Source organism: Oreochromis aureus, linkage group 8 (genome assembly GCF_013358895.1).
Source record: "Oreochromis aureus strain Israel breed Guangdong linkage group 8, ZZ_aureus, whole genome shotgun sequence".
NCBI classification, from domain to species: Eukaryota; Metazoa; Chordata; class Actinopteri; order Cichliformes; family Cichlidae; genus Oreochromis; species Oreochromis aureus.
Window position 1 is genome coordinate 4763156 of NC_052949.1, and position 26590 is coordinate 4789745.

General features: G+C 40.4%; 1 protein-coding gene across 1 annotated transcript in view; it reads left to right on the forward strand.

Annotated features, from left to right (window-relative positions):
• LOC116321249 (corticotropin-releasing factor receptor 1) overlaps positions 1–26590 on the forward strand; it is a 97301-nt gene that overhangs the window by 56552 nt on the left and 14159 nt on the right. Inside the window, exons 6-10 of the mRNA XM_039615979.1 lie at positions 291–397; positions 12274–12394; positions 13316–13469; positions 16623–16683; positions 20692–20764. Coding sequence (XP_039471913.1) covers positions 291–397; positions 12274–12394; positions 13316–13469; positions 16623–16683; positions 20692–20764 — 516 coding nt within the window. The remainder of the gene's footprint in view (positions 1–290; positions 398–12273; positions 12395–13315; positions 13470–16622; positions 16684–20691; positions 20765–26590) is intronic.

The window sequence follows — 26590 nt, forward strand, 5'->3', positions numbered from 1 at the left end:
TGAATATTTACCATTGTTTTTGGGGTTCGTTTATTGCCAGAAATAGTCAGTTTAACAATTAATTATGAACAGCTTTGCATTCAGATTTAAATTGAGCCTTGACAGCCCTGTTGGGAATGCTAACACCCACTGCTGTTTAAAATCACAGCGGGAGTCATCCGTCAAAAATCGAAAAAATAAAAGAGGATTTTTCGCCCTTTGAAGTGTCCTGTCTTATCCAGAGAGAAAAAAATAAAAACTATTTCTGTGAATCAAAAGACTCATCTTGTGTTTCTCTTCTTCTTCTGCAGAAAAAAAGCAAGATGCACTACCAAATAGCCGTGATCATAAACTTCCTGGGTCACTGCATCTCCATGGTGGCGCTGCTCATAGCCTTCTTCCTCTTCTTGTGTTTGAGGTAAGTGTTGGTCTCGCTGCCACCAGTCCACTGATAATCCCCGATGTGACAGAGACGTCAGTATTTTCCAGATCCCAGTAGGTTCAAAGCATCTCTCGTTCTTATTCAAAAACCCATTTGGTCATGGGATGAAACCTCCCCTATCTCAATCCCGCAGATGTAAAAAGGGTTTAGACGCCCGCAAAAACTAGGGCACATTTCACCCCACAATTGGGAATAATAGACCCATCTCAAAACCGGGAGAAAACAGTCTCACGGAGGCCTGCCGGGACAATCGGTGGAGGCGGAAAAGGGTTTCTCTGGCAAACCAAAATAAGCCGTGCATTAACGAGAGAAAGGTCTTAGCACCCTCGACAGCCGGGGCTGTTATCGATCCCCGAGACACCCCCGGGGAGTGAGAAAAGCGTGAAAGGGCACAGAGAGACATAATAAGTAGAAGCTCTACAGGACAGCATTTATGCACAACCTGTGTTTGTGGGCCACAGTGGCATGAATAGAGAGGAGGGGGAGGAAGAAGTGTCAGGCAGCTAAAAATGGCAGGAGAAGGAGTTTGGCATTTATTACTTACCTTCTTGACTTTGTAATGAAATTGAGGGAAAACGGTGTGATGGAGGGGAACGCCGAGGCTTCTGTGCACTGGTGTGGATCTGGAAAGAAGGAGAGGAGCGCAGGGAAGAGTGGGGCGTAACGTTCATCATAAAATAGTGCAATGAGCAGTTTGGCGTATTTCTTGATAATCTTACTATAAAAGACAGTTTGAAGGGATTCTTTCCACAGAAGCTCACGAGTCTCCCACTTAATCTAGCAATAATGCAGATTTATGCCGCGGACATGTTTAATAAGTTCTGTTTCCAAGAGCTGCATTCATAATCTCCTGTTATTTATCAGAATGGCACATTCCTCGGGTTTGTGCTGGTTTTCAGTTTTGAATTCTTTGTGAAAATATGAATTCGAGCTTCTGCCGAGTTTTTACTGTTATGCCCAATGGTTTGAAATTTTGGGTTATTGTTTGGATTTCTCTCTTTTAGTTGATCTTAGGCTTCATTTCCTGTGACATCACTGGGTTTTTGATGGTTATTCTAGCGATCAGTCTCAGTTTTGCATCGTGTATTTCAGTTCATATGTTGGTTTAAATTCTTGCCGTCTGTTTGTCCTCCAGGATTCCCTCATCTCTGTCCCCATGTTCACTTTGTTTTTGGCTGTTTTCTTATCTCATACTTGTTAAGTGTTAGTACCCCTATCTATTTCATTCGCCTTCGGTTACTTCTTGTTTTACTTTGATAGGGTTTTTATTTCTGCTTCCTGTTTGTCTCCCATCAGTTTTATTTATAAATCCTCAAATATCAGTAACAGTCGCTTCAAGGCACTTTATATTGTAAGGTAAGGACCCAACAACATTAGAGAGAAAACAACAACAATCAGACAGCCCCCTATGAGCAGGCACTGGGCGACAGCGGGAAAGAAAAAATCTCTTTTAACAGGAAGGAAGCTTAGGCAGAACCAAGCTCAGGGAAGGGCGGCCATGTGCACAACCGAAAGAGAGGACCAAAGACACGCTGTGAAAAAGAGCCAGAGATTAATAATGCCTGATGATTAAATGCAGAGAGCTGTATAAACACAGCCAGCAGCCTATTGCAACATAACTAAGGGAGGATTCAGGGTGACCTGATCCAGCCCTAACTATATGCTTTATCAAACAGGAAGGTTTTAAGCCCAATGTCAAAAGAAGACAGGGTGTTTGTCTCTTGAATCCAAACTGGGAGCTGGTTCCAGAGAAGAGGGGCCTGAAATCTGGAGGCTCCAAGGAACCAGAAGTAAACCAGCAGTTTAAAGTGCTTTATTGTTGTCATGTGGTACTTTGAGGTCATTAAGATAAGATGGAGCCTGATTAAGACCTTGTGTGTGAGGAGCCGGATTTTAAATTAGCCTCTGGATTTAACAGGGAGCCAATGAAGAGAAGCCAGCATGGGAGAAATATTCTCTGTCCTTCGAGTCCCTGTCATTCTCTTCACTTGTCTCATTACCCTCCTGCTGGTCCTTCTCTAATCAGCCCTCTTTGATTATCCCATCTTCCACTTCAGGCTTTTTCAAAAGTGTCTGTTATGTTTGGTTATGCTCCCCGTGCGTTACCCTCCATGAGTGCCTGGATTTGATTTGTCTTTGTTTGACATTTTAGACTTCTCTAATTTGTTCAGTCCTAAGTGAAAGACTGTTTAGATCTAAGCTTCCATTAGAAAATCAGTGTTTTTTAAAAAGATAAACATGATGTATTATATTCAGTTTAAAAACAAGCCATGGGTGGGTGTAAGTGGGTGTAGTCTAATAATCTGTACAGTAAACTGTTTGATTACTAATGGCTGTTAATAAGTGATTATCTTTGGATTTTGAGCTGTTGGTAAGACAAAAGAAGGAATTTTAGTTATTCTGCTTATGAGGACAAGTATGTGGCATGAACTATGCTACACACCACAGCATCTGCAGTGCCCATCCCTAGCTGAGCTTTTACAACGCAGGAGTCAATAAGAAACATAATCCGTGGAATAAATATACACATTAAGAAACACTAAACTCAGAGCACAGCAGAAATATAGATCAGCGGGACAGCACAGGGTGCAGGCTGCAGCATAATAAGGCCCCATTTAACAAGGCAGCACATTATTCATGACTGATCCCTCTTTAAAAACACCAAACAGGAAACTGTGTGTCCCGAAATGAGGATTTACATAATGCCACCTTTCAATTTCCAGTAGATGTTACTGAGCCCAGAGCTTTCAGAAGAACCAGGAGGTCTGTGAGCACCTGATGAGCCTGATTATCCAAACTTTGCATATTTAATTTATTAAGAACCATTTTAAATTCAATACAATTCAATTTTATTTATACAGCAGCAAATCACAGCGATAGTCACTCTTCCTTTTCTGACATAGTTGTATTTTTATTCAGTTCTATAAAGCATTTGCATTCTATTTTTATCCTATTGTATATTTTATTCTATTTATTCTACTGTATATAGTATTTTATTTTATTCTATTCTGTACAGTTGTGTACAGTATTTTATTCTTATTGTATTCTCATTTTGCTATATAACTTTTGCACTGTCCACTTCCTGCTGTGACAAAACAAATTTCCCACATGTGGGACTAATAAAGGTTATCTTATCTTATCTTATCTTAGTCACCTCAAGGCACTTTGTATTCTAAGGTGGACCCTGCAATAACACATACAGAGAAAAACCCAACAATCATATGACCCCTTATGAGCAAGCACTTTGGCCACAGTAGGAAGGAAAAACTTCCTTTTAACAGAAAGAAACCTCCGGCAGAACCAGGCTCAGGGAGGCGACTGGTTGGGATGAGAGAAGGAAGACAGGATAAAGACATGCTGTGGAAGAGAACCAGTGATTAATAACATGTCTGATTTAATGCAGAGAGTCTATTAACATATAGTGAGTGAGAAACAATCAGTTTGTTATTAGCAGTGTTGGGTAAGTTACTTTAAATTAGTAACTTAGTTACATTACTAGTTACTTCTCTAAAAAAGTAACTCAGTTACTTCAAGTTACTCGTTACTTTCAGAGTAACTAGTTACTAGGGAAAGTAACTTTGGTTTTACTCAGAATTCTCTTGTTAATGTGTTGCTTCCGTAACTGGATACCCAACAAGATTGCCAGTCTTCTATCTTGCTTACTTGCCACAAGTGCACTGTGCCACCTACCAATAGAAAGGAAAAAATAATGTGCACATTTCCACGAGAGAAATCCCACGCCTGGACCGTCGTTGACCGCCGCCATGATTCTAGCCTGCTTTTACATCCAACACAAAAACTGCAGTCGTGGTGCTTTTGATTGTACTCAGAACTCGGAAATTCTGCCTTCTGAATAGGAAGATGTAGGTAACACCAGACTGCAGATGAGCTGCATCCAGGGCTGGACTGGGACAAAACAATCGTCCCGGGCATTTTGACTAGAGACCGGCCCACCATTATAGGAAAAATCATAAAGCCTTTGAATGAAAATAAACACTGTTGTGACAGTGATGTACACTGTTCTGATGGTATATATGTATCAATCTATCAATTGTTTGTTGTAAGACTCAGATAATTATTTTTTTAAAAGCGAGACATTTTAAATGAGAATAATAAAGAAAAGTATTTCCTTGTCCCCCCCTTTCCCTGTTAATGCCCTACCTGGCCCCCTGGCAACACTTTGCTAGACCCGCCCCTGCACAGTTACCAGCTGTCAGCTACTTAGAAAAGGATCCTGGTGTTATTTGTCTCTCAGAAACAGCTCATAACTTCCCTTCAACTCATTCATGTCACCTAAAAGGTAAACCTGTTTCTCCATCACCTGTTCAGCTCTGATGATTCAGTAAGGACATCTCCTGGTTTCATCTGCATGTTTCCCTCTCACCAGATAACCAAACCGATATCATGACCAGCAGCTTTACAGCTGTGGCTCCAGCAAACATCAGCTGATACTAGAAATTAATATTAAATAAATTCTAACAACAGCTGATCAAGCTTAAATGTGCTGCTGTTGTTTAACGCGACATCCGCTGGTTTCCTCTTTCTGGCGCAAAGTGGGCGATAAATAAACAAGAGAGAAAAGCCGATCAGCTGATCATTGATCAGTTTCGTGATTGAAGTAGAAACGGGAGAGAATGAGAGAAGAAGAGGCAGCTGTGCAGCTTCAGCTTTGTGTCTTTTTTCATTGTAGCTGAAGTCCGGGACAAACTGTGTTCCTTTTCACCTCAGTACGAAACGCGTAATATTTGCTCTGAATACCAGACGATTCTGTTTTTTAGGGGACGGTTGGCAACTCTAATAATTAACCGTATGAACAAAATAAAGTTCAACATCAGTAACATAGCACCCACCCAGCTGTATAGAAACTCCGTCATGCTAGCTAGCACGCAGTACGAAAATGTCAGCATACCGAAAATAAACTCCACCTAAACTTGGTTTATATCTGACTCAGACAGACTGCAGGTCATAACTTCTTACCTGAAGTTCAGTTCACCTGACACTCGGACCGGCGGCCGCTTGGTCTCTCTCCTCTTGCCTCCTTTTTCCTTCATCCACCTGCTGGCCTCCACCACTTGCTAATGTTATTGAATCTGTGGAAGCTCCGCGATATCCACCACACGAAGTAACGAGTAACGAGCCTATCTAAATCCCAGTAACGAGTAACGCGTTCCTGGTTTTGGCATAATAACTAGTTACCGTGCTCGTTACCACAATAATAACGTAGTTACTGTAACGCGTTACTTAATAACGCGTTAGTCCCAACACTGGTTATTAGTTAAACCTTGTTCGTACCAGGTTAGACTTCCTTTTGTCAGTTGCTGCAAATCCATGATGAGAATCTCATGTTCCACCACAGCCCAGAGGTGATCTATTCCACTCAGATCTGGTGATTCTGGAGGCCATTTGAATACAGTAAACCCATTGTCCTGTTCAGGAAACCAGTTTGAGATGATTTGAGGTTTGTGACATGTTGTGTTATCCTGCTGGATGCAGTCATCAGGAGATGGGTACACTGTGGTCTTAAAATGATGCCCGTGGTCATCAACAACATTCAAATTCAAACTTTGACACTACCATCTGAATGCTGCAGCAGTGTTGCATGATGGAACACTCAGACCAGCCCATGCCACGTTCAGGGTCACTTAAATAACCGTTATTCCCAGTTCTGATTCTTGATTTAGCCTTCAGCGGGTCGTCGTGACCATGTCTGCTTATCTAAATGCATTGAGTTACTGCCTTATGATTACCTGAGTAGTTCCACCAATCACTTAAAACATACACAGTTTATTTGCTTGTTTGTTTTGTTTATTTTTAGCTGACAAACAAGGATCAGGCTGAAGTCATTACTAAGTAATCTGAACGAATGGAATATTTCTATCCAATTAAAATGAATGCACTTTTTTTGTGTACCTGAAAGCGAGGTGCCTTCAGGTACACTCAAATGGACCTCGGGATAATTAGTTGACAGCAGTTTTAAATGAGGTCGTCTGTCGCTTTGAATCCTAACCGAAGAACGCCAGCAGCATGAAGAAGTATCAATTAATGTGTTCAATTAACCACCACCACCCGAAGGCCTCTGTCTTTAACAGATAACAGATAGTGCCTGGTCTCGTTTTTATCAAAGACACAAGCAGTTTAAGTAGTATGACGCTACACAAGCTTTAGTAGACCACAAATCAAACCATTTTAAATGAAAGCAAGCAAAACAAAAAAGCCAAAACACAAAGAAACACAACAAAGTCTAATAAATCTTAAGAGCATGTAGCAAAAATTTAGGGTAATCTTCCTTCTAAACACTCAGTCCTTCCTTTCCATCATTTATCATGTGCTACAAACCTGCAGAGCGTACTGTTGGTGTTACTGTGATTAAGGTGGATGGAGTATTTGTTCCTGTTGTTTCTGTAGAAAAGGTCCGATAACCTCACTGTTTCTCAAATATCTGCTCCAGTGACTGGAAAATAAGAAGAGGTTAGTGTTACTGAGGAATGTTTCTGAAGCTAAAGATGTTTTTCTGAGCAGAAATGTCAAAAGCAGCTGCGTGTTGTCCAACTTTAAACTTAACAAGCAGCGTGAATGGGACAAAGCAGTGACAGGAAATTGGAAGAAACGCTGCTTAATTGGCAATCATTTTAAAATTTTTGGTGCTGACCGGCACATCCAAGTATCAGGTTGTGCAGCTGGTCGCTATGCAGATGAACGAGTGCCTCTGTGCAGCATTGTAGTGGATTATTTCGTGGCACAAAACACACTTTTGCACCTAATTTGGAAAAAATGTGATAAAATATCAAGAGCAAATGGTAAAAAAAAATACAGTCATTTTAATATTTCATTCGCTGTAATACCATCAGGTGGTAAAGTTGTACAGAGGTATTGGCCTATCAGTCAAAACGACCACATTCCCTAATAATTCATAACTAAAGAGCAAAAGTGCTCGTTGGCGCAGGCCTCAAGTGGTCATTAGAGGAACTGCAGTTTGCATACTTTGATGTTGCCTTCATTTTACAGCCTTTGAAGTTGCTGCTTATTGTGAACATCTGACCTAAATTTAACTATGAAGTGAAGACTTATGACATCTATACTGCAATCATAATGTTCTTTAATCTGGAGCAAAAACTGGGGAGTGAGTTGGAAAACAAATAAATAATAAGGCCTACAGGAAAGCAGTCATTATATTTTGCACCTAACAGCAAATAGAAAATGTAATTTGTGTTTATGCTTCAAAGGCAAAGGTACGCAGAGAATTAAAAGTCCTGCGCTGGCAATAAAAGTCAGGAGGAAGAGAAGTTGGCTTTCAGATTCTCCATCAGAAAGCAGCAGCTGGATGCCAAAATCCTGAAGTTACAGCAGGTCGTACCTCCTCATACTTCATTTCCTTTTACGTGACAAAGAACACCTCCATTTCTTCCCTTCCTGGACACATTTACGCTCTGATCCCTGGCAATAAAACCCCTGTTATCATACAGCATATGGCACCTCTTCAACAGAAAACATTCAGCTCCCTGATTTTAGCCGGCTGACTTGTTTATATAAAAATGCATCTGTTCATGTGAGTCTCAACAAACGTGACATGTGTCTTGCTCAAGGACCATTTGAGAGAAGTCAGTAAATAACCATCCCTGCGACTAGTGAACATGCAGCTCTACCTGCTGAGCAGCTGCTGCCCCACTTTGGTTGATGCCTATAAATACTCAGCTGTAAAAACTGTCATTTCAGTTCAGTTATTCATCCAAAACTGACCCAGAATCAGAAAGTGGAACTCATTCAGCCTCCTAAATGTTGTATCGGGTTTCTAAGAGTTATAGCTGTCACTGGTGGCGCATGTAACAGCATCTTAAACCGGGTGTTTCTTATTGAAATGCGCCTCAGGATTCGTACGTTTTCCCTACATGCACGGACAGATCTATAACACCGAATCCTCGAGTTGATCTGACTGCAGTGAATCTTAGCCCAGCAGTGGAGCTCCTCACTGGAGACTGTGAGTGTGCTACATGGCGTAATACTTACAGTGAAAAGCTTACTGTGCAGTAATTCGGGTTAAAAAAAAAATAGGCCACCCGGGCCACTTGGATTACCGGGGATCCATCTTCTTACTGTTCACACTGTCAAAACTGTGAACTGTGAACACTGAGAAGCAAAGTTAAGTTTTGTGCTCCAAATATATCTGGAAGAAACTCTCAGAGAAAGCCAGAAATCCAAACTGTCCTCATTTAAGAGAGGGGCACAGCAGTGGTAAAGTCAGCAAATCTTCTAAAATGTCATCGTGATCTAAGCAGGAAGGACCTAAGTCCTTCCTGCATACCAAACAGTGTCTGCAGCAGAATTACTGGGAACACAGTGGCCATGCTGAGCATAAATCCAGCACCATCTGAGCTCAGACCACATTTCTATTTTCAGCAGAAGACTGAACATCGTTTCCTCTGGAGAATCTTTATTTTTCCTGGTGTGTCAAATGGATTATTACATCTGCCAAGAGGGTTATGTTCTTGTCATCTGTCAGTCTCCCCCCTGTTTGCAGGATTTGGGAAAACTACCCGGCAAACATTTTGACGTTGAGTACCTGCCAGATGACCATCTTTTCTCAACGCCTAGTCTCGGCAGAAAAGTAGTTCCAAAATGAAAATTGGGCCGACATCAGCGACAGAACGTCAATGACATAATGACCGGGACAATAAATGTTTTATTTAATCCTTTTATCAATAAATGGAGAAAGAACATTAAACAAAGCTTTAAAAAATCATGTTAGGACAGCTACCATGACAGCAACTCAAACTGGCACCCTCTGATTTTAGAGACCATTTCCTATCAAAGGAAAAGGAGGACACTGTGATTGGTCCAGGAACCAATTCCTTTGTAGTGTTGACTGGTTATAACTTCATATTACTGGCACTGTCACTGACTGATAAAAGATTTGCATGAACAGGAATTACAGACATTTTTATACTAAAATACTCAAAATTAATTGGAAAAACTAACATCATTTTAAATATAAGGTGTGTTTTCAATTCTTGAATGAGAATCCTTTGCAGTGTCTGACTGTCTGAAGTCTAGCCTGTGATAAAAAGCTGTTTCCTCCCTTGAGATGCTTTGCCTGCAGCTACCTTCAGTTGCTGCTTGTTTGTGGGTTCTCTTCCCTCTGTGCCTTCTGCTCTGTTTGGCTGAGATCAGGTAACTGATGTGTCCGTTGAAGAATGTCCCATTTCTTTTCCTTGAGAAATTCTTGGGTTGCTTTTGCAGTTTGCTTTGGATTGTTATCCATTTGCACTGTGAAGGGTTGTCTGATCTAAGCAGAGAGTACAGCCCTGTATACTTCACAATTCATCCCACTGCTTCTATCAGCAGTCATATCATCAATAAATACTAGTGACCCAGTTCTGCTGGCAGCCATGCACGCCCATACGATGCCCTCCGTGATGTGGTGTGCTTCAGATTGGGAACTGTTTCTCTCCTCGTGTCGTGAAATGCATGGAGATGAGACCTAACTGCAAACTGCAGAGTCAGACTAGAAGAAAACAAAAAGTGAATCTTTACTGTGGCTGATGTCCAAAAACACAGAAGAAACCAGCAGGGAACACCCTAGGAACTTCACAGGGCTGAAACACAGCGTGACACAACTAAAAACACAGGCTATAAATACACATGAAACAGGAGGGAAACTAAACACAGCTGAATATGATCAAGGTAAACAACAGACAGGAGGTAAAACCAGACATGAGAGAATGTGATTAGCAAAGTAAAGCTGAATGCGAGTAAACTGAGTGGACAGAGGGAGACACTGAGGAGTCAAAGGAGCTAAAATATACATATATATGTAATAATCAAGCTAAGAACAAAGAAGTCTTAATGAACAAGAACCTAAAAGTCCAGAAACACCTTATCCTTTTTCCCCCATCATTCTTCACCTTGTTTTCATTCATCCACAGATTTTTTTTAAATGTAATTTTCCAGAACTGTTCAGGCTCTTCTAGATGTTTTCGTCAAAATCTAATCTGACCTTCCTGATCTTCAGAGTAACCAGTGGTTTGCACCTCGTTCTGAAACCTCTGTATTTACATTCATGAAGGTGTCTCTTGATTGTAGTCTTTAACAATGATGTATCTACTTCCCCCATATTTTGGACTTGATTAGATGTTCAGTCAAATAGTTCTGTCTAAATGCACTTCAGGTGTCGTCTGTGGCCTTTCGGGCCTTTTGGTGCTCCTGACCAGGGCTTTCCTCATTTTTACGAATGCACCAGGTTTGTTGATTTGGCAGGTCCTAAGGTTTCTGCTCTGTCTCTAACAGGTTTATTTTGTGATCTCAGGCTAACGATGGCTCCTTACCTTCAAACCTTTTTGTCCTTCATACTAAAAGTTACTTGGTTCAAGCCTTGGAATCGACTCGAGCTCTTTCATCTGCTTAATTTCTTACAAAATAACAACGGGAACAGGACTCAGACATGAGTCCTGTTCCCGTTGTTATTCAGCCGACTACATCAGCCGACTGATCAATTACTGTCTAAAATATCTGACTGTGTATAAAAATGGCAGTAATTTCTAAACAGAACTTGAATCATTTTAGTTGTTTGATTTAAAATCTATTGTGGTGGCGTACAGATGCAAAGCTACAAATTTATGTCTGCGGTTGTCATATGATTCTGGACCTTCAGTATGTTCAGTATCACATGAATGAAAACCCAATTCAAGTATAATATAAAATAATAACATTTTTAAAAAGAAAGCGTCATTGTGAGATTAGAAGAAAAGAAAAACGATTTTACTGCGTCTTTAACAAAGACTTGTTTGCAGGAGCATGTAGCCATTCTCTTAATTAAGTCCCATCAGGCCACACTGCCCCCACAGGCAGTATGCCGAGGGCAGTGAGGTGCTCGCTGTGCTCCTGGCATGGTGGCAACATTATAACATGATGTGGGGAAATTATCTTCTCATTTGTGGAACAACAGGATTTAAAAAACACAAACTTATTTGATTTTTATCATCTCAAGGCTGCTTTTAAAACCTTATTTAAAATGACACTGCAATTAATCCAAACAGTGTTTGAGCATTTTGAAGCCTGCTATGTTACTAATGGGGTAGAGCGTCTTCAGAGAGAAATAAAAACATGATACAATTTGTACAATGTGCAATATAATAAATAAGTAAATACAATGCTGCTGGAAAATGCTGCTCATGCATCTGCTCAGTCAGCACAAAGCCAGTGAAAGTGACACCTATTAAGAATTAATGCATGTTGAAAAATAAATCACGTCACTCATGCTTGGCAGAAGAGGAAGCGGCCCTCGCCGGCTGATAATGCCGTCAGCTGGTGACAGCTAACGCGGCCGTCACTGCAGCGAGCGAGGATGGTGTGCTCAGTCCGTGCAGTCATATGTTTCTATTTTCAAGCGCTCGCTCTGAGGCACTTGGGCAGATTTTAATTGTATCCCCAGGTGAATTTATTTACCACATTTAAATAAAGAAAAAAAACATCAGGCTTTCAGGGCATTACACAAACAAAAGAGTACAGCAGGAATTAAGTCTTACTTCTTATTATATAAGTGGGCATTGATGGGAAATGTTCCTTTTGAGGCTACATCAGCTCGTTATTCTTATCTATCAGCTTCATTTTCTGTGTTTTCGATATTATAATTTGTAATGTTGGAGTTACACTGTGACTGTCAAAAATAGACTCAAACTCAGCAGGAGGAGATAATTAAATCAGATATTTCCTGCCAGCTTTGCTCACATGTTTGCTTTTAAACTACATATTTTTTTTTAATCTTTCTGAGAATTAAATTAAGCTCTTGACCTAACGACAAGAGAAATGTTGGAAAAGCAGCATCAGCAGTTGAGTTTTCCCTCTTTCTGTTCTCACAGGAGCATCCGCTGCCTGAGAAACATCATCCACTGGAACCTCATAACCGCCTTCATCCTGAGGAACGCCACCTGGTTCATCGTCCAAATGACCATGAGCCCCGAGGTGCACGAGAGCAACGTGGTATGAGCCCATTTATGTGAGCTTTAACACAAAAAAACAATCAACTTTGGTTTTAAAGTAAAGGAGATGTTTAACAGTAATTTATCAACAAAATAGTTTCATTTAAATGCCTTAAAAACAAAACACACTGATGAGCCAAATATATTCATTGGGTGAAATGTTCCTTCAGTGCCAGAACTCTGTAGCTTAGTTTGACTTAATCCCATTAACAGTCCTGCTGATCGAAGAAGAACATATGTATTAATCCAGGTGTGAAACTAGTTCCTAACGAATGCCAGTAGACCTCTGTGTGTCAGCCTGTGTAGGAAAATGTTGTTTTTACTCTTTTTATCCAATTCAGTTGAATCCAATTTCACTGATACATCACCAACAACAAGCACTACAACAGTCACCTGTTATATTGTAGGGTAAAGATCTTATGATAATAGAGAGAAAACCCCAACAACAACAATCAAACGACCCTGTGAGCAAGCACTTGGTGACAGTAGAAAGGAAAAACTCCCTTTTAACAGGAAGAAGCCTCTGGCAGAACCAGAGGCTTGATCATGTAAATAATGGATATAAAGTCTATATGTTATAGTTAGATTGAAATATTTTTGACCACCGAATTAAATTTTTTATTGGACATAACAAAAAAGAAACAAATTAATGCATTAAGGTATAAAAGTATGTCTTCCATAATAAGTTTAAGCTTGATTAGTTTAAATTGTTCTCAGAATGTACAAATATTGACATTTTTGCCTTTAATTTGTCAGGTGAAAGTAAGACTAGAACAGAGCAAGCATGAAGCCATGGATAAAAGCTTGTAGATATGGCAGTTTTTTAGCAGCAGCAGTATTATCAGTTTGTCTTGGTTGAATTTAATTCACTAACAACACATTAAAGTCTGCTTAAATGCAGATAATTGTTTTCATTTTGCAGATATGGTGTCGCCTTGTGACCGCCTCCTTCAACTATTTCCACTCCACCAACTTCTTTTGGATGTTTGGAGAGGGCTGCTACCTCCACACCGCCATCGTCCTCACCTACTCCACCGACAAGCTCCGCAAGTGGATGTTCATCTGCATCGGCTGGTGTAAGCAGCCTTACTGCTTTTATGTTGAATCATCTGCATTAAAAAACACTTCTACAGTTATCAGTTAATATTTAACAAGGACATTTTGGGGAAAATGGGAAACATTTACCAAAATTCTCTTGCAGAGCCTCTGATGAGATTGGCTCAGAGTTGCCACATCAGTTCAGTAGATTTTTGGACCACCAAGAGTCTTTTTTTCTTTGCTCAAACAACCACTTAATGACAAATCTAAGAGCTTTTTAACAAATCTTATCTACTTACCAAACTAAGCCTAATCATCAATGACTAAAAACAAGTTACAATAAATCAGGACGGTGCAGCAGCTTGTAAATGGCTTAAAAGGTGATAGTGGTGTAAAATCCAGTTTTAAAGGGCTGCATTGCAGGCTCAGTGTCATACTCCCGTTATCTGACGCACACAAAAATATATGAAAACAGCTTTTTTACGAGTTCAGGCATATTAAAATATGTATAAACAGACAAAGCAAGGGAAAAACAAACAAATATCTGACACCAGCTGACGCACGGCAGGATGCAAATATGATGAAACTCTGAAAAAACTAATAAATTCACGCACCATCAAGTGGCATTTTATTTGCAGTACATCAGCACTGGATTGAAGTCACTCTCATGCATACTCTGAGAAAGATGCAGGGGATTTTTTTCAAAAAGCGAACCTATTGGTTTAATAACAGCAGTTTAGATAAATCTCATTAAGTGGAACATCGAAGACTTCTTAATGGAGTGATAGAAAGGCTTAATACAAACGTAACTAACAAAATTGTAGCAGTTCAAAATAAAACAACAAATGACTGAAAGAAACCCGATGTAACCCTACTTATGGTTTATTAGCACGAATGACCAAATTCCCACTAGGCCAGTATCAGATAATCTAGGATCGGCAGGAGCCCAAGATATAAACATCAATAAGGAAGGACCACACCAGGGTAAACAGTGCACAAATTGTTATATTTGACACACAGCAGCTGCAAATAAATGTACTTGAAACAATAAAATAAAATACAAAATAGTTCCCCCAAAATTAACAAACTAAAAAAAGTGCGCGCATACAGCTTTCTCTGAGTCAAATGTATGAATGAATAATGTTGGATAACTGATGGATCGCTGGGCCCGTTCAGTTTGTTTAACTGTTGTCCTACTACACTCCGGTGAAGGAAGAACATTTGTAGTCCTGCAGGTGTCTGAAGCTTCGATGGGAACGAAGCTCTGGCTTCAATAAAACCTCAGCAAATCCTATCCACTTTGGGTTGGCTCGCCATGCAGTTAACTGGAACTGTGGAATCACTGCTCCTCGATGGAGGCTTTCTTCAGACTGGGTTTGTCTGTCGAGTCATCCTTTGGCCAGATAACAAAAAACCTGACAGTTGAACCGGGTGAAATTCGGAACAACCAAAAGAACTGCGGCAGACTCCGTTGCAACTCCTAGCAATTCGGCTTCGGTAACATTAGTTTGCCGAGCACATGGCATTGTATGAACAGGAACGAAAAGGCAACTACGGAATGTCATGTGATCAAGGACAACAGCAAGGGTCGCTGGGAGCTCGTTGCTGATTGGCCAAGTTACACAATAAAAAAATCTACTAAATCGTTTACATCATACACCCAAAAATTACTTTCTACTGCTCTTTTTTTCTAGCTGGGCTACACCGACATCATGACATTACAGATAAAAGATGGTGGCTAGCTTGGTTTGACCCCGATTTATCAGCCTGTATAACCTCTAAAGGTTCATCTAGCTTATTCTTCCACTGTCAGAGCTAACACACAGAGAAATACACAACCGTTCACTTAGTATCACCAATTAACCTATCCACAATAACTTTATGTCTTTGTACTGTGGGAGGATGATGAAGTAGCCTACACACAAAGGCCTTGGACAAATAGTGGATGCAAACCCAGGACCTTGTTGCTGTGAGGCAACAGTAAAGTAGTTTTTTCAGCATTAAACTAACCTCTTCTGGTCCTAATTTAAAACTTAAAGTCAAGAAAGTAGGTTTAATTTTCCTACTAATCTCTCAGAAAGAATTCCCAAAATGTCAAGCTAAAGATACTAAATGCTTTAGGGTTAGATTCACTTTGACTAATGGGAGTGTGTAGGCCCAGTCACACAGGCCTACAAATATCGAAACTCCCTGCCAACCGGCGGTCACTAGGAAAAAAGCTGTAGTTGCCGGGGGGCTCGCTGATCAGCCTGTAGGCCTGTGTGACTAAACCTTAAGATTATCAAAGAGATATCTCAGAGTCCAACTATGAATTTCAGAGCTCCTGTGAGTTTCATCTCAAAAGAAGTACCTGAACATCAGATGCTATTTTATCAAACAGCAGGAGGCAGTTGACTTGATGGAGATCCCAGGATTTTGTGCGGCAGCTGGAAAATGCCTTGGTGTGGAGTTCACTGACAGCCTGTTTCACACTGTCAAACTAAACTTTCAGTTGTTGAGATTAGGTGTATTGTGTAGCTGGATTACATTTCCCTCCGGGGATGATGTGAAGGCTCAGTGTGAAGGAGAGACCGCAGCACATTTCATCAAAATAAATAAGGTCAGATTTTCTGTGCTTTACTATGTGTTGGATCACTGGCTTCAGGAACACATTATTGCTTTCCACAAGTCAGGAGGTGGACAAGAGGAGAAAACAGCAAGAAAAATGTAATTTATCAAGGAATCTGGAGCTGTGAGGGGAGAATTTCCTGCTGATGACAGTAAATTTCCCACAGCGTGGAAATATTCCAGAGATTTGACTTAAATGTGTGACTCGTTGGCGCGTAGGGTCTTGATGCTCCTGTTAGTATCATTTCAAAGTGAGTGATGGCTGTTTTTTTCTGCTTTATTAAGCTTCTATAAGTTGGTAAATCACAAGATCACTCCGCATTATCGTCAGCCAGAGTCCAGCTTTTTATTCATTCACAAAGAAACATTCAGATGGTGACAAGTCTTGGCTTGCATCTGTGGATCATGGCGCACAGGCAACAATTGCTCCTGACAGAGCTTGGCAGTCACTGGTGCTGTGCTTTAAAAAAAAAAGAAAAGGATTTCATATTCCAGCATGAAATCCCTGGAGTGATATTTTGTGATTTGAATAGCAGAGAAAGATGAAAGAACCACCTGTCATTTTGTGTTTTTTTGCCTTACAGGTATACCATTCCCGATAATCGTGGCGTGGGCCATCGGGAAGCTCTACTACGACAATGAGAAGTAAGCCTCTTTTCAAGATATTCAACAAGGAACTTTTTATTCTATCCGGGTAATAAAAGGACAAGGGCAAAGCGTTACATTAGGGAGATGAATGTCTATTAATAATCAGCCGTAATCACATTTGCATTGTACAATATTCTTAATTATACTCTAGCCCTGCCAGCATTTCATTGGGAGTGCTTGCTCTCTTTTCACACCTATTAGCGAGGTGAAAATTGATTCGGCAATTTAGAAACGGGCGCTGAATAATTGGAAAAGTCGGTTGATACGCTAGATTTCTCTAATTGTCACTAAATGCAATTAAAAGGCCAAAACCAGATTCTCCAAAGTCCTAAATCTGACTCCCCTGTGCTTCTGAGCTCTGCTGTGGTCCAGAAACTATTAAAATCTGTGAGTGACATTTTCCTTCATTACCACGAGCATACGCTGTAGTTTATTTTGATTCAGTCCCCCCACACAAACCATTCTGCTGCCAGAAAAATAAAAATCGCTAGAGCAGTGAATGCATCAGAATCAGCTTTAATGGCCAAGTCTGATGACACATTCAAGAAATTTGGTTCCAGCTCCCATCAGCAGCAGAGAAAGTGTCTGCAGAGGGAAACATACACACAAAGATAAGTAAGAAGTATACGCAACTGCATTAATGAGATTTTTCTGACAGTGAGTTGCCTATCGAAACATTAAGACTGCACAGACAGCTCATTTACACAGCTCATTTAAACTGAATAAAGTTTCTGACCAGTGCAAGACCGTGGGTGTGATTGAACAGTCAAATATTCACACCATTTCTCTGTTTTACAGAAAGCAATGTTTCCCTCAGAAGTGATATTTGGTTTCCAAGGACCTCGTTAGCTTGCTTGGCACCATATTAGTGTTACTTAACACTTCCCAGTAAATGATGCAGTTAGGCTGAAGGTTGTTGACATCTCCGGTCTAGCTGATGTCTTGAAACTGACTGTGAAGAATGAACGCAGACTTCAGAAGCACTCTTGATGAAACGAAAGACAAGCTGTTTATTTGGATGATAAAAACTCCAACGTGAATCCAAAACAGAGGCAAAACAATGTCCAAGATACAAAGTAATAACATCCTGGCAGCACATTACAACGCAATAAGGTCTAAGTGAAAGTCGGGTACACACAGACGAATGCGCTGTGCGCTAATGAGGAGTGGAAACAACTGGGGACCAAGAAACAGGTGAAACTAATCAATGATAACGAAACGAAAGAGGTCAAGAGACTACCAAAATAAAGCAGGAAGTGTTTTCATACAGAAGCACACATAAACTTGACACCGAAAGATCCAAGACTAGAAAAGTTACACAAATTCTACAAGATTGCCTTAAACAGAAAACTAATGTAAAAAACACAAAGTGAAACAGAGAACTAAAGGCTAAAGATACAGTTCACTCTAACCCTAACCAGAAGTTTCAGGGTTACAGAGCTTGTTCACTTCTTACTGGGTTACAACATCATGCTGCATAACTACTCACTACTCAGAGAAGATACTACAAAGCATTTTGCATGGAGATATTTTAAACCTTTTGGATTTCTCTGACAAGCATATAGAGAAGACTATAGAAGGCTATAAAAGAATGTTTGAATCAGAGAACTGGATATCTGTGACCTTTTAGGTTAGTGGTTCAATCTAGTCTGCAAGTATCCTTGCAGAGAACCCAGAATTGGCCTTGATGCATTCATCGGAGTGTGAGTATTAGATGAAAAGCACTTAGATGTAGAAAAGAAGTGCTTGCGTGAATGAGACATGTTGTATAAAGCACTTTGAATACTCAAAAGTACTATACAATATAAAAACCAACCCTTTTACCACAAGAATTACAGAAGAAGAAGGCTAAAGTTATACTATCTATTATACTCCATGAAAAGATCCAGCAACACATGAATTTGATGGAAGTCATCATTGTAATTCAAGTCTAACTCTAAGCCTTTAAAAGTCATTTTGCAAGCTTTTCTTTCCTTCTTTTAGTTTGTGACTTGTCTTTTTATCGTTGTTAAACGCCATCGTGTGAGCGCTTAGACTGCTTTGCAGTTGTTTGGTTGAGGCTAACCTGCACAGTTTGAAGATATCCTCAGTATATCAACCTGCGTCAAACAGTACAGGGCTCAGTTGAGCAACAAAACACACGATCCAAATAAGCAAAGCTCAAGGAAAGCAGCAACCAAAAAAATTACAACAAAAAACCCAGGCTGCAAACAAAGACCTGACAGCTGAACGAGGGAACGCAAACCTCACAGATACACAAGGCCGCGATCAGCTAAACAAACCCCGACAACATGAAAGCAAAATATGACACGTAAATGAATGAAACTGCTCCGTGAAAAGAAAACAACAAATCAACAACAAATCAAATGAAGGTCAATGATATACACAGATACAAAACCATGTCGACGGAACGAGGAGAAAGGAAACAAATGCAAACAGGCGGCTGCAGAGATGATGGAGAGCAAACGCACGAAATTCAAAAGAAATATAGCAAGACGCTAAGTTAATCCATTCCACTACAAACTGATTGAAATCCTCCAGTAAAAGATTACCATTGATTTAACTCTTAGGCCTAAATCTTTGCCGATGATGAAACACAACCCCTAACCCAGGGGTCTGCAACCTTTTACACCCAAAGAGCCATTTGGACCCGGTTTCCACGCAAAAGAAAACACTGGGAGCCGCAAATACTTTTTGACATCTAAAATGAAGAGAACACTGTATATATTGTTTTTTATCTTTATGCTTTGTGTGAACAACTAAGGTGTGCTGCTTATGAAATCCATGAAGTGCTACAGAGAAAATTAAATTATATTTATGTAATCAACACATTTTGAACTCTTAAAGAAATATAACAAAAGGAAAGACACCAACCTGAACTAAAATGATCCATGTAGCAAACAAAAACTGTTGTCAGCCGCCACCCTTATATAAATGCACGGCGTTTCGGCGGGTATACCGGCTTCCGCGAGTGTGACTCTTATTTTGAGCGATGAAAAAATAACAGAATATAATTTTATTTTTATATTTCAATATCACAATAATCTTCCAATTTAGAACTACAAGTTAAAAAGAACTAACATAAATAAAATACACTTCAGCTAAATACTTCTAATTTATTTGCTCAAACCACGCGGAGCCGCACTTTAAGGACTAAAGAGCCGCATGCGGCTCCGGAGCCGCAGGTTGCCGACCCCTGCCCTAACCCCTCAGATAGAGACATAGGATTTTTCGTGGTAGGGGCGGGGTGGGGGATACAGTTTGTTATATGTGTGTAATATTGTGCTTTTCCTTTCTTGAATGCCACAAATTTGGAGAACTTTTATTTAAAACTTATTATCAGTGCGAACTCAGACATCAGAGAGTTAATATCGAAACGGAGTCATTCTGTGGTTCTTTCATTTTTAAGAGGTCAGTTTGTGCTCGAGGGGCATTTTTCAGAATTCATCAATGAACACAGAGTTACTGGAGCCCCTGTTTATGCACGAATATCAGTATATTAAGAGTAGAGACTCTGTACAAACAAGGGTGTGGCACAGGTAGTGGAAAAGTGCCGTTTGTATTATTACACAGATAAAAATAGTCCCCAACAAATGCTCGGTTTAATCCTGTTTGAGTACGATTTGATGAAAACCGCAGGGGCCAGCTGCCACCAGCTGCCTTATTCCTTTTCGATTCATTTCGAGAAAATTACATAACAAGAGCCTTTCTTCTGGTCTCACGAGGCTGGCAGATATTTTCATTTATATTAAGGCAGAAGCCCTTAAATGTTACTTGTTTTAAAGGGTTAAAGTCCTGAGAGTATTTCCCACCTCTAGCTAAAATAATCTGGCTATAACTCATATTTTGGGTGAATCACTGACTGGAAAACACATGTTTAAACCCCTTGAGCACACATTGGGAAATTAATGCCAACACATACCGAAGGGGAGGAGATGAGTGACAATATAAATGGACCTGCCCGTTAGAACAAACCATGACTGATTGCTTTTGCTGACATTTCAGGTGCTGGTTTGGGAAGCGAGCTGGCGTGTACACCGACTACATCTATCAAGGTCCCATGATTCTGGTTTTAGTGGTAAGAGTCTCTTTTTTTGCCCTTCAGTAGTAGCATGTGCTTCAGAACCTGCTCAACATAATTTGCAGGTACAATTAGTCCTCATTATGTCTTTAAAATGCCCGACAGGCGTGAAAAGTTGGAAAGTTTAACACATATTTCAATGATAAATGAGCCGGCCCGACGCTAGTTCTATCAAGATTAACGTTTAAATCTCTGCGACTTGACAACCTCTGGGACTCATTTTGGACTTCGGGCATAAAAACATGAATAAAGTCCAAATATATGTTCAGTCTTGAAGGAATTATCTCTTACACTAGGCCATTTCCACCCCCTGGGGTGGGCACCTTTCATCACGAATCAGCTATTGTAAATCTGTCTTGTCACTTGAACTGAAAATATCTCTCATCTGCATCCAGTTTGCCGTCACATCACAGCTGAGATTAATCTTCATTCTAAACTGTATGTCAGCTCCAAGAAAGACTTCTCCTTCAGCATTCGGATATGTGTTTTTGTGACTCACCCTCGCCCTGCCAGCAGTCCCTTGTGATTCTGAGCCCTTCGGCGGGGCTCATGTGAAAGGTCCTCTAGATTTTACAGAATAGCTGAGGACTCATGTGAGCTTTGCTCAGCTCTTGTCTGGACTAACCCTCTCCTGCCCAAGCATCCAAAATACTGTAAATACATCCTTTACAGATATGTCCTAAAATAAATGTATTGTTTTTCATCTACATGTATTGATATCATATGAATATACAAAATATTAGAACAGGGATCGGATTCAAAAGACAGATTCAGCTCAAACTGGTTATCGGTACTTCTGTAGAAGATGAGAGAGGGAGTTTTGACTGGCCAAGTTCATCTCTGAAGTATCTAGTACTCTGAGTGATGGAATGAAATTGCCTTACTTGGGATTATCTGGACATGAATAACGGCGGAGGTCCCAGGTCGACAGGCAGGTAAATGTTGCTGGAGGCTTGAGCAGAGCTCCAGATTTCCAGGAGAGGATCAGTGTACCCTTTGCACTTAATGTGTGCCCTGAATGTTGAAACAAAATCTGCACTCATTCCAATCCTGAACCAAGCCAGCTTCCTTCTACTTGGCTGCCCCTCTGAAGCAAAACGTTTAAGCAACACTTTGTTGGGGCGGGCAAACATGAGCCTGAACTATGCTGGACTTTATGATCTTTGGTCAGTGTTGGGGAGTAACAGAATACATGTACCTGCATTACGTATTTAAAATACAATATATGAGTAACTGTATTCCGTTACAGTTACCGTTTAAAAGGTAGTATTCAGAATACAGTTACTTTGTTGAATTTAATGGATTACACGGTGGTCTTTTCCTGTTTCATATGTTAGGCTATGCCCTCTCTATTTTTGGTAATTCCACGCTGGTGGAAACCCAAACAAAACACGCATTAAGAGGCTCTAATGTCTGTGTCTCAATCTCGCGGCCCATGTCACCTCTACTTGCAGCCTGTATAATGGCTTGACGAAATATTTTTAAAATTTATTGTTCAAAAAATGATTTAATATGAAGGCAATAGGCAGAGTGTTACAAGCATAGCATGTATGAAGCATGTAAATATAATAATAACCACTGCAGCCACAAAGAGTGTCTGACCAGCCCAGCTGTAAGTAAGCTGTTAAGACTCGACTGTACACTGTGTTTGTGTTTTCCTCCGAAACAATAAGTTCTGTTGGAGCCGCCTTTCAACGCCTCTCTCTGTCCCTCGATAGCAAAGTTGACCCAGACAACAAAGTAAAGCTAGTTTTCGGCTACGAGCCCGACACAAACCTGACATATTAGCCAGAGGTCCCTTTACTACGGTTCGGGGCCGCGGACCTGTTTTATATACACGCGGAATAGTTTTCTATGGAGATCGCTGCAAAAAAGTGCAGCCTTACCTAATGTCCACCCCACTGTTACTCATTTATATTCAGATTTAAAAATCTAGTTGGTATTAGTATGGCGAGTAACCTTCAGTAATAGTAATAATATGTTACAAAATACATTTTGGGGCATGTATTCTGTAATCTGTAGTGGTATACATTTTAAAAGTAACCTTCCCAACACTGTCTTTGGAAGACATAATAGAGCTTTACAATAAGCGTTAGTAGACTGAACATTTACTAATTAAAAAACAACAGTTCACTTAAATATTTCCACCACTGAATGAAGTAAAAGTTAGCAAATCTTATGAACAAATGCAGATGTCTTAAACATTAAGTCATTTTGCAACAGCTATAACTTTTGAGAGCGTAGTGTTAAAAGATAAAATGTAATACATATGAGCGAGAGTCAAGTTAAGTAGTAGTACAGGCTTTAAACATCATGTTGCCTTTACTGGGTTGTTTTTGGGCAGTGGGATTGTTTAGCGTTCCTTGTAGGATGCTGCAAGCTGGACTGAGATGGTTTGGGTCGTTTTTTGCCCATTTTTGGTTTTGAGTATTCTGAAACCTGAGCTATGAGCTCACAGAGATGAGTTGTCCATTCTCAAACCTCCTTATTTGAAACTTAACATTTTGGCCCTGTTGGATATGAATGTCCACTTGAACAGGATATATATGAGATAATATTAGGAGAAGCAGAATAGGTCTTGTTTAACTGAAGGATCAGATTACTTCCTCTCCCTCTACAGTCCACGTCTTCACACACGGTCACTGTTTGATCATTTCTTTGCTCAGTTTTGACTTTTTTGTCCCTGCTGGCTCTCGACTGGTCGAGTGACCTCCCCACCCAACATCCAAAACAGCACACCCTTATCTTCTCTTCTTTGAAAAAAAGGAAAATTCATCTCTTCAAGAGGCTCTTTACTGCATTCACTCCTGCTTTACTCGCCCCTGGAGCACATATCTGTCTGCTCTAATATCGCTCTGCTACTTTCCCCGAAATTTCTCCGGTCTTGCTTACAATGGCATGTTCTTGCAGGCTTTTATCTCTGTGCCCAGCACTTAATCCGACAGGGTCATCATGTGGTCACCAGGAAATTCGTGGTCTCTTCTCTGAGGGTGTTGCGGTGGTGAACTCTCCAGGCATCGTCACCAGCGGCTCTTAATATCAGCAATAAAGTAATGTCCTGCCTTAATGAAGGAATCTGGGATGTTATTAAAAATTGCATGAGCTTAGTTAGACCAATAGAGTGGAGGGTCCCTGAGAGGCTGCCATACATCTGTTCGAGCCAAGGTCGGGTCAAACCGGCCCTGGAAAGTATTCCTATGTCTATTTTTACTCCCATGTGACATATTTCACACTTATTTCATGAGCTATTGATTTTGTCATTCGTCACACAGTGGAAAAATAATCTCAAGAAGCACTTTAGATACACAAAGAACATTTTTTAAGCAAGATTAAAGGAGAATGTAGGCATTATGTTAGATTTCTCTCTGTGCCAGTAAAGCCTCCTGTTTAACTAAAGCCTTAAATAGCTTAGTGCCTTATCGACATAGAGCTCCTTGTCGTACAGAAGCTGTTAACGCTGACTGACGTGTACTTCAACACCATCAACACGCACACTCTGTTTATTTTGAGTCATCTCCATCCTGCTGCCATAAAGGGTGGAAGAAGAAATCATTTTACTTGTGAGTAAAAGCAGCAGAAGCCTCGTATTGAAACACTAAAAGTATCATCAGGTAAAAGTGATTAAAATCTAAAAAATAACTGTCAGTGTTTTTTTAACGTTTAGCATTTTACAGCTGTGACCGATAGAGTTTAATTAGTATGTAGTTAGTGGGTACGTTATGTAGCTGGATCATGTGTTAATGATAAAAGTTGCTACATCACCCAACAAGGCTCCAGCTTCCCACATGATTTTGAATTGGATAAGCAGAAGAAAATGGTTGAGTCGACGGATGGATGGATGGATGGATGGATGGATGGATGGATGGATGGATGGATGGATGGATGGATGGAAGGTCGGATGTATGGATGGATGGATGGATGGATGGATGGATGCCATAGAATGCCAAGAATGCCATAGATGGATGGATGAATGGATGGAAGGTCGGATGGATGGATGGATGGATGGATGGATGGATGGATGGATGGATGGATGGATGGATGGATGGATGGAAGGTCGGATGTATGGATAGATGGATGGATGGATGGATGGATGGATGGATGGATGGATGGATGGATGGATGGATGCCATAGAATGCCAAGAATGCCATGGATGGATGGATGAATGGATGGAAGGTCGGATGTATGGGTGGATGTATGGGTGGATGGATGGATGGATGGATGGATGGATGGATGGATGATAAGGAGATATTAAATAAGAAGGAGATCTGGAAATCTGGGAGAAGTCTGATCTGCCAAAGGCGGCCGTTGACCTGGGCCCATCATAGTATGTTTTTCAGGAGGGAAAAAGCTTTTTAAACCTTGTTTTGGTGCAAAGACGCCAAACTTCTGAAACGCTTTTTATTGGCTCTTATTGGTGATTCTTTACTTTCATGTCATAATCCGAGGGTTTTCTTGAGTTAAGCTTTGGATCCTTTAATATTTCTCCGTTTGGGTTTGTACAGGATTTAGTTTTATTGCTTTTCTAGCCCTCTAAGTTTCTGATTATTGTGAGGGTGAAGTTTGATTCATGTTCTGTTTTCATTATCATTCTAGTAATTTTACACTTTAGTTCTTGTTTTATTATGTGAGTTTTCAGTGCTTTGTCCTGACTGTTTCACTGTTCAAGCGTCAGTTTGTGCAGCTTTGTGTGCAGTCTTGGGTTATTCGATGCCACTCGTGGTTATATAATAAACTCCATTTTAGACTTTATTGTTATGAACTTCTCAGCTTTTAAAACTCAGCTTTTATTAAGTTTTTTTGTCACTTGTATTCTACATTTGGGGCCAACAATCCACATTCTTACAACAGCCCAGTGATCTTTAAAGCTAAAGATATGCCCCTTTACCCACCCACTTAGATGGGGACTTCAAAATATTTGGCTTTCTTCTAGAAGCACTTTGTCATCATCAGTGCTTGATATTCAGTAGCTGAAAAGAAAGTACAAGTGAAGGTGCATCGAAAAATGTACCAAAGTACGTGACCTGAGCAAGTATATGCAAGTACGTTTGCAACTGGACATATTAATCTGTGTTAATGCACTGACCGAAATAGACCACAGCCAAAAACTGCCCTGCCCAGCCACCATTCTTTTCAATGGCACTAAATGTTTGTGTATAACTTTTAAATGTAAAACGTAACAAACTGCAATATTTAATCAGGAATTGAAAACTGGCCTAAAGTTCACAAACTCTCCACATATTAAAAAGTTGATGTAGCCAGCATGTCGTGTCACGCTGGTGTCTGCACATTTTAAAGCTTCAACTCAGACCTTACTTGGATGAGATGTTAGCATTAGCAGAGCTTGGTTATTAAGCTGTATTCATAAACTGCACAGGTACATGACACAGGCACAGACTCGTGATCATAACTGCCTTATTGGACAGATAACTCATTATTGTACTACAAACTGGAAATGGGCCTCATTAAGCAGCTAGCACATCTATTACCCTTCTCCACATCATTTTGGTAAATCCCATATCAGCCGGGATATTTAAGCTTCTTTAGCATGCATGTGGCTGTTGCTGCTTCTGCAAGAAGCTTTGCAACCCACTTTCTATCAAGTCCCTCCTCTTCACACCATGCCTGACTACATCAGTCTCGTCGATGTCATTGTTGCCTGCTCTGTACCACCACTGTCCCTGCCTTAGGCCTTCCACACATGTTTGTGGATCCATGCCGCACAGCCGGATATAAATTACCGCAGATGGAATAGCAATCATATTTTGACTCTACTGATCTTGACAGAAATACAGTCAAGTGGTCCAGTTGAGTGACCCCAATTAA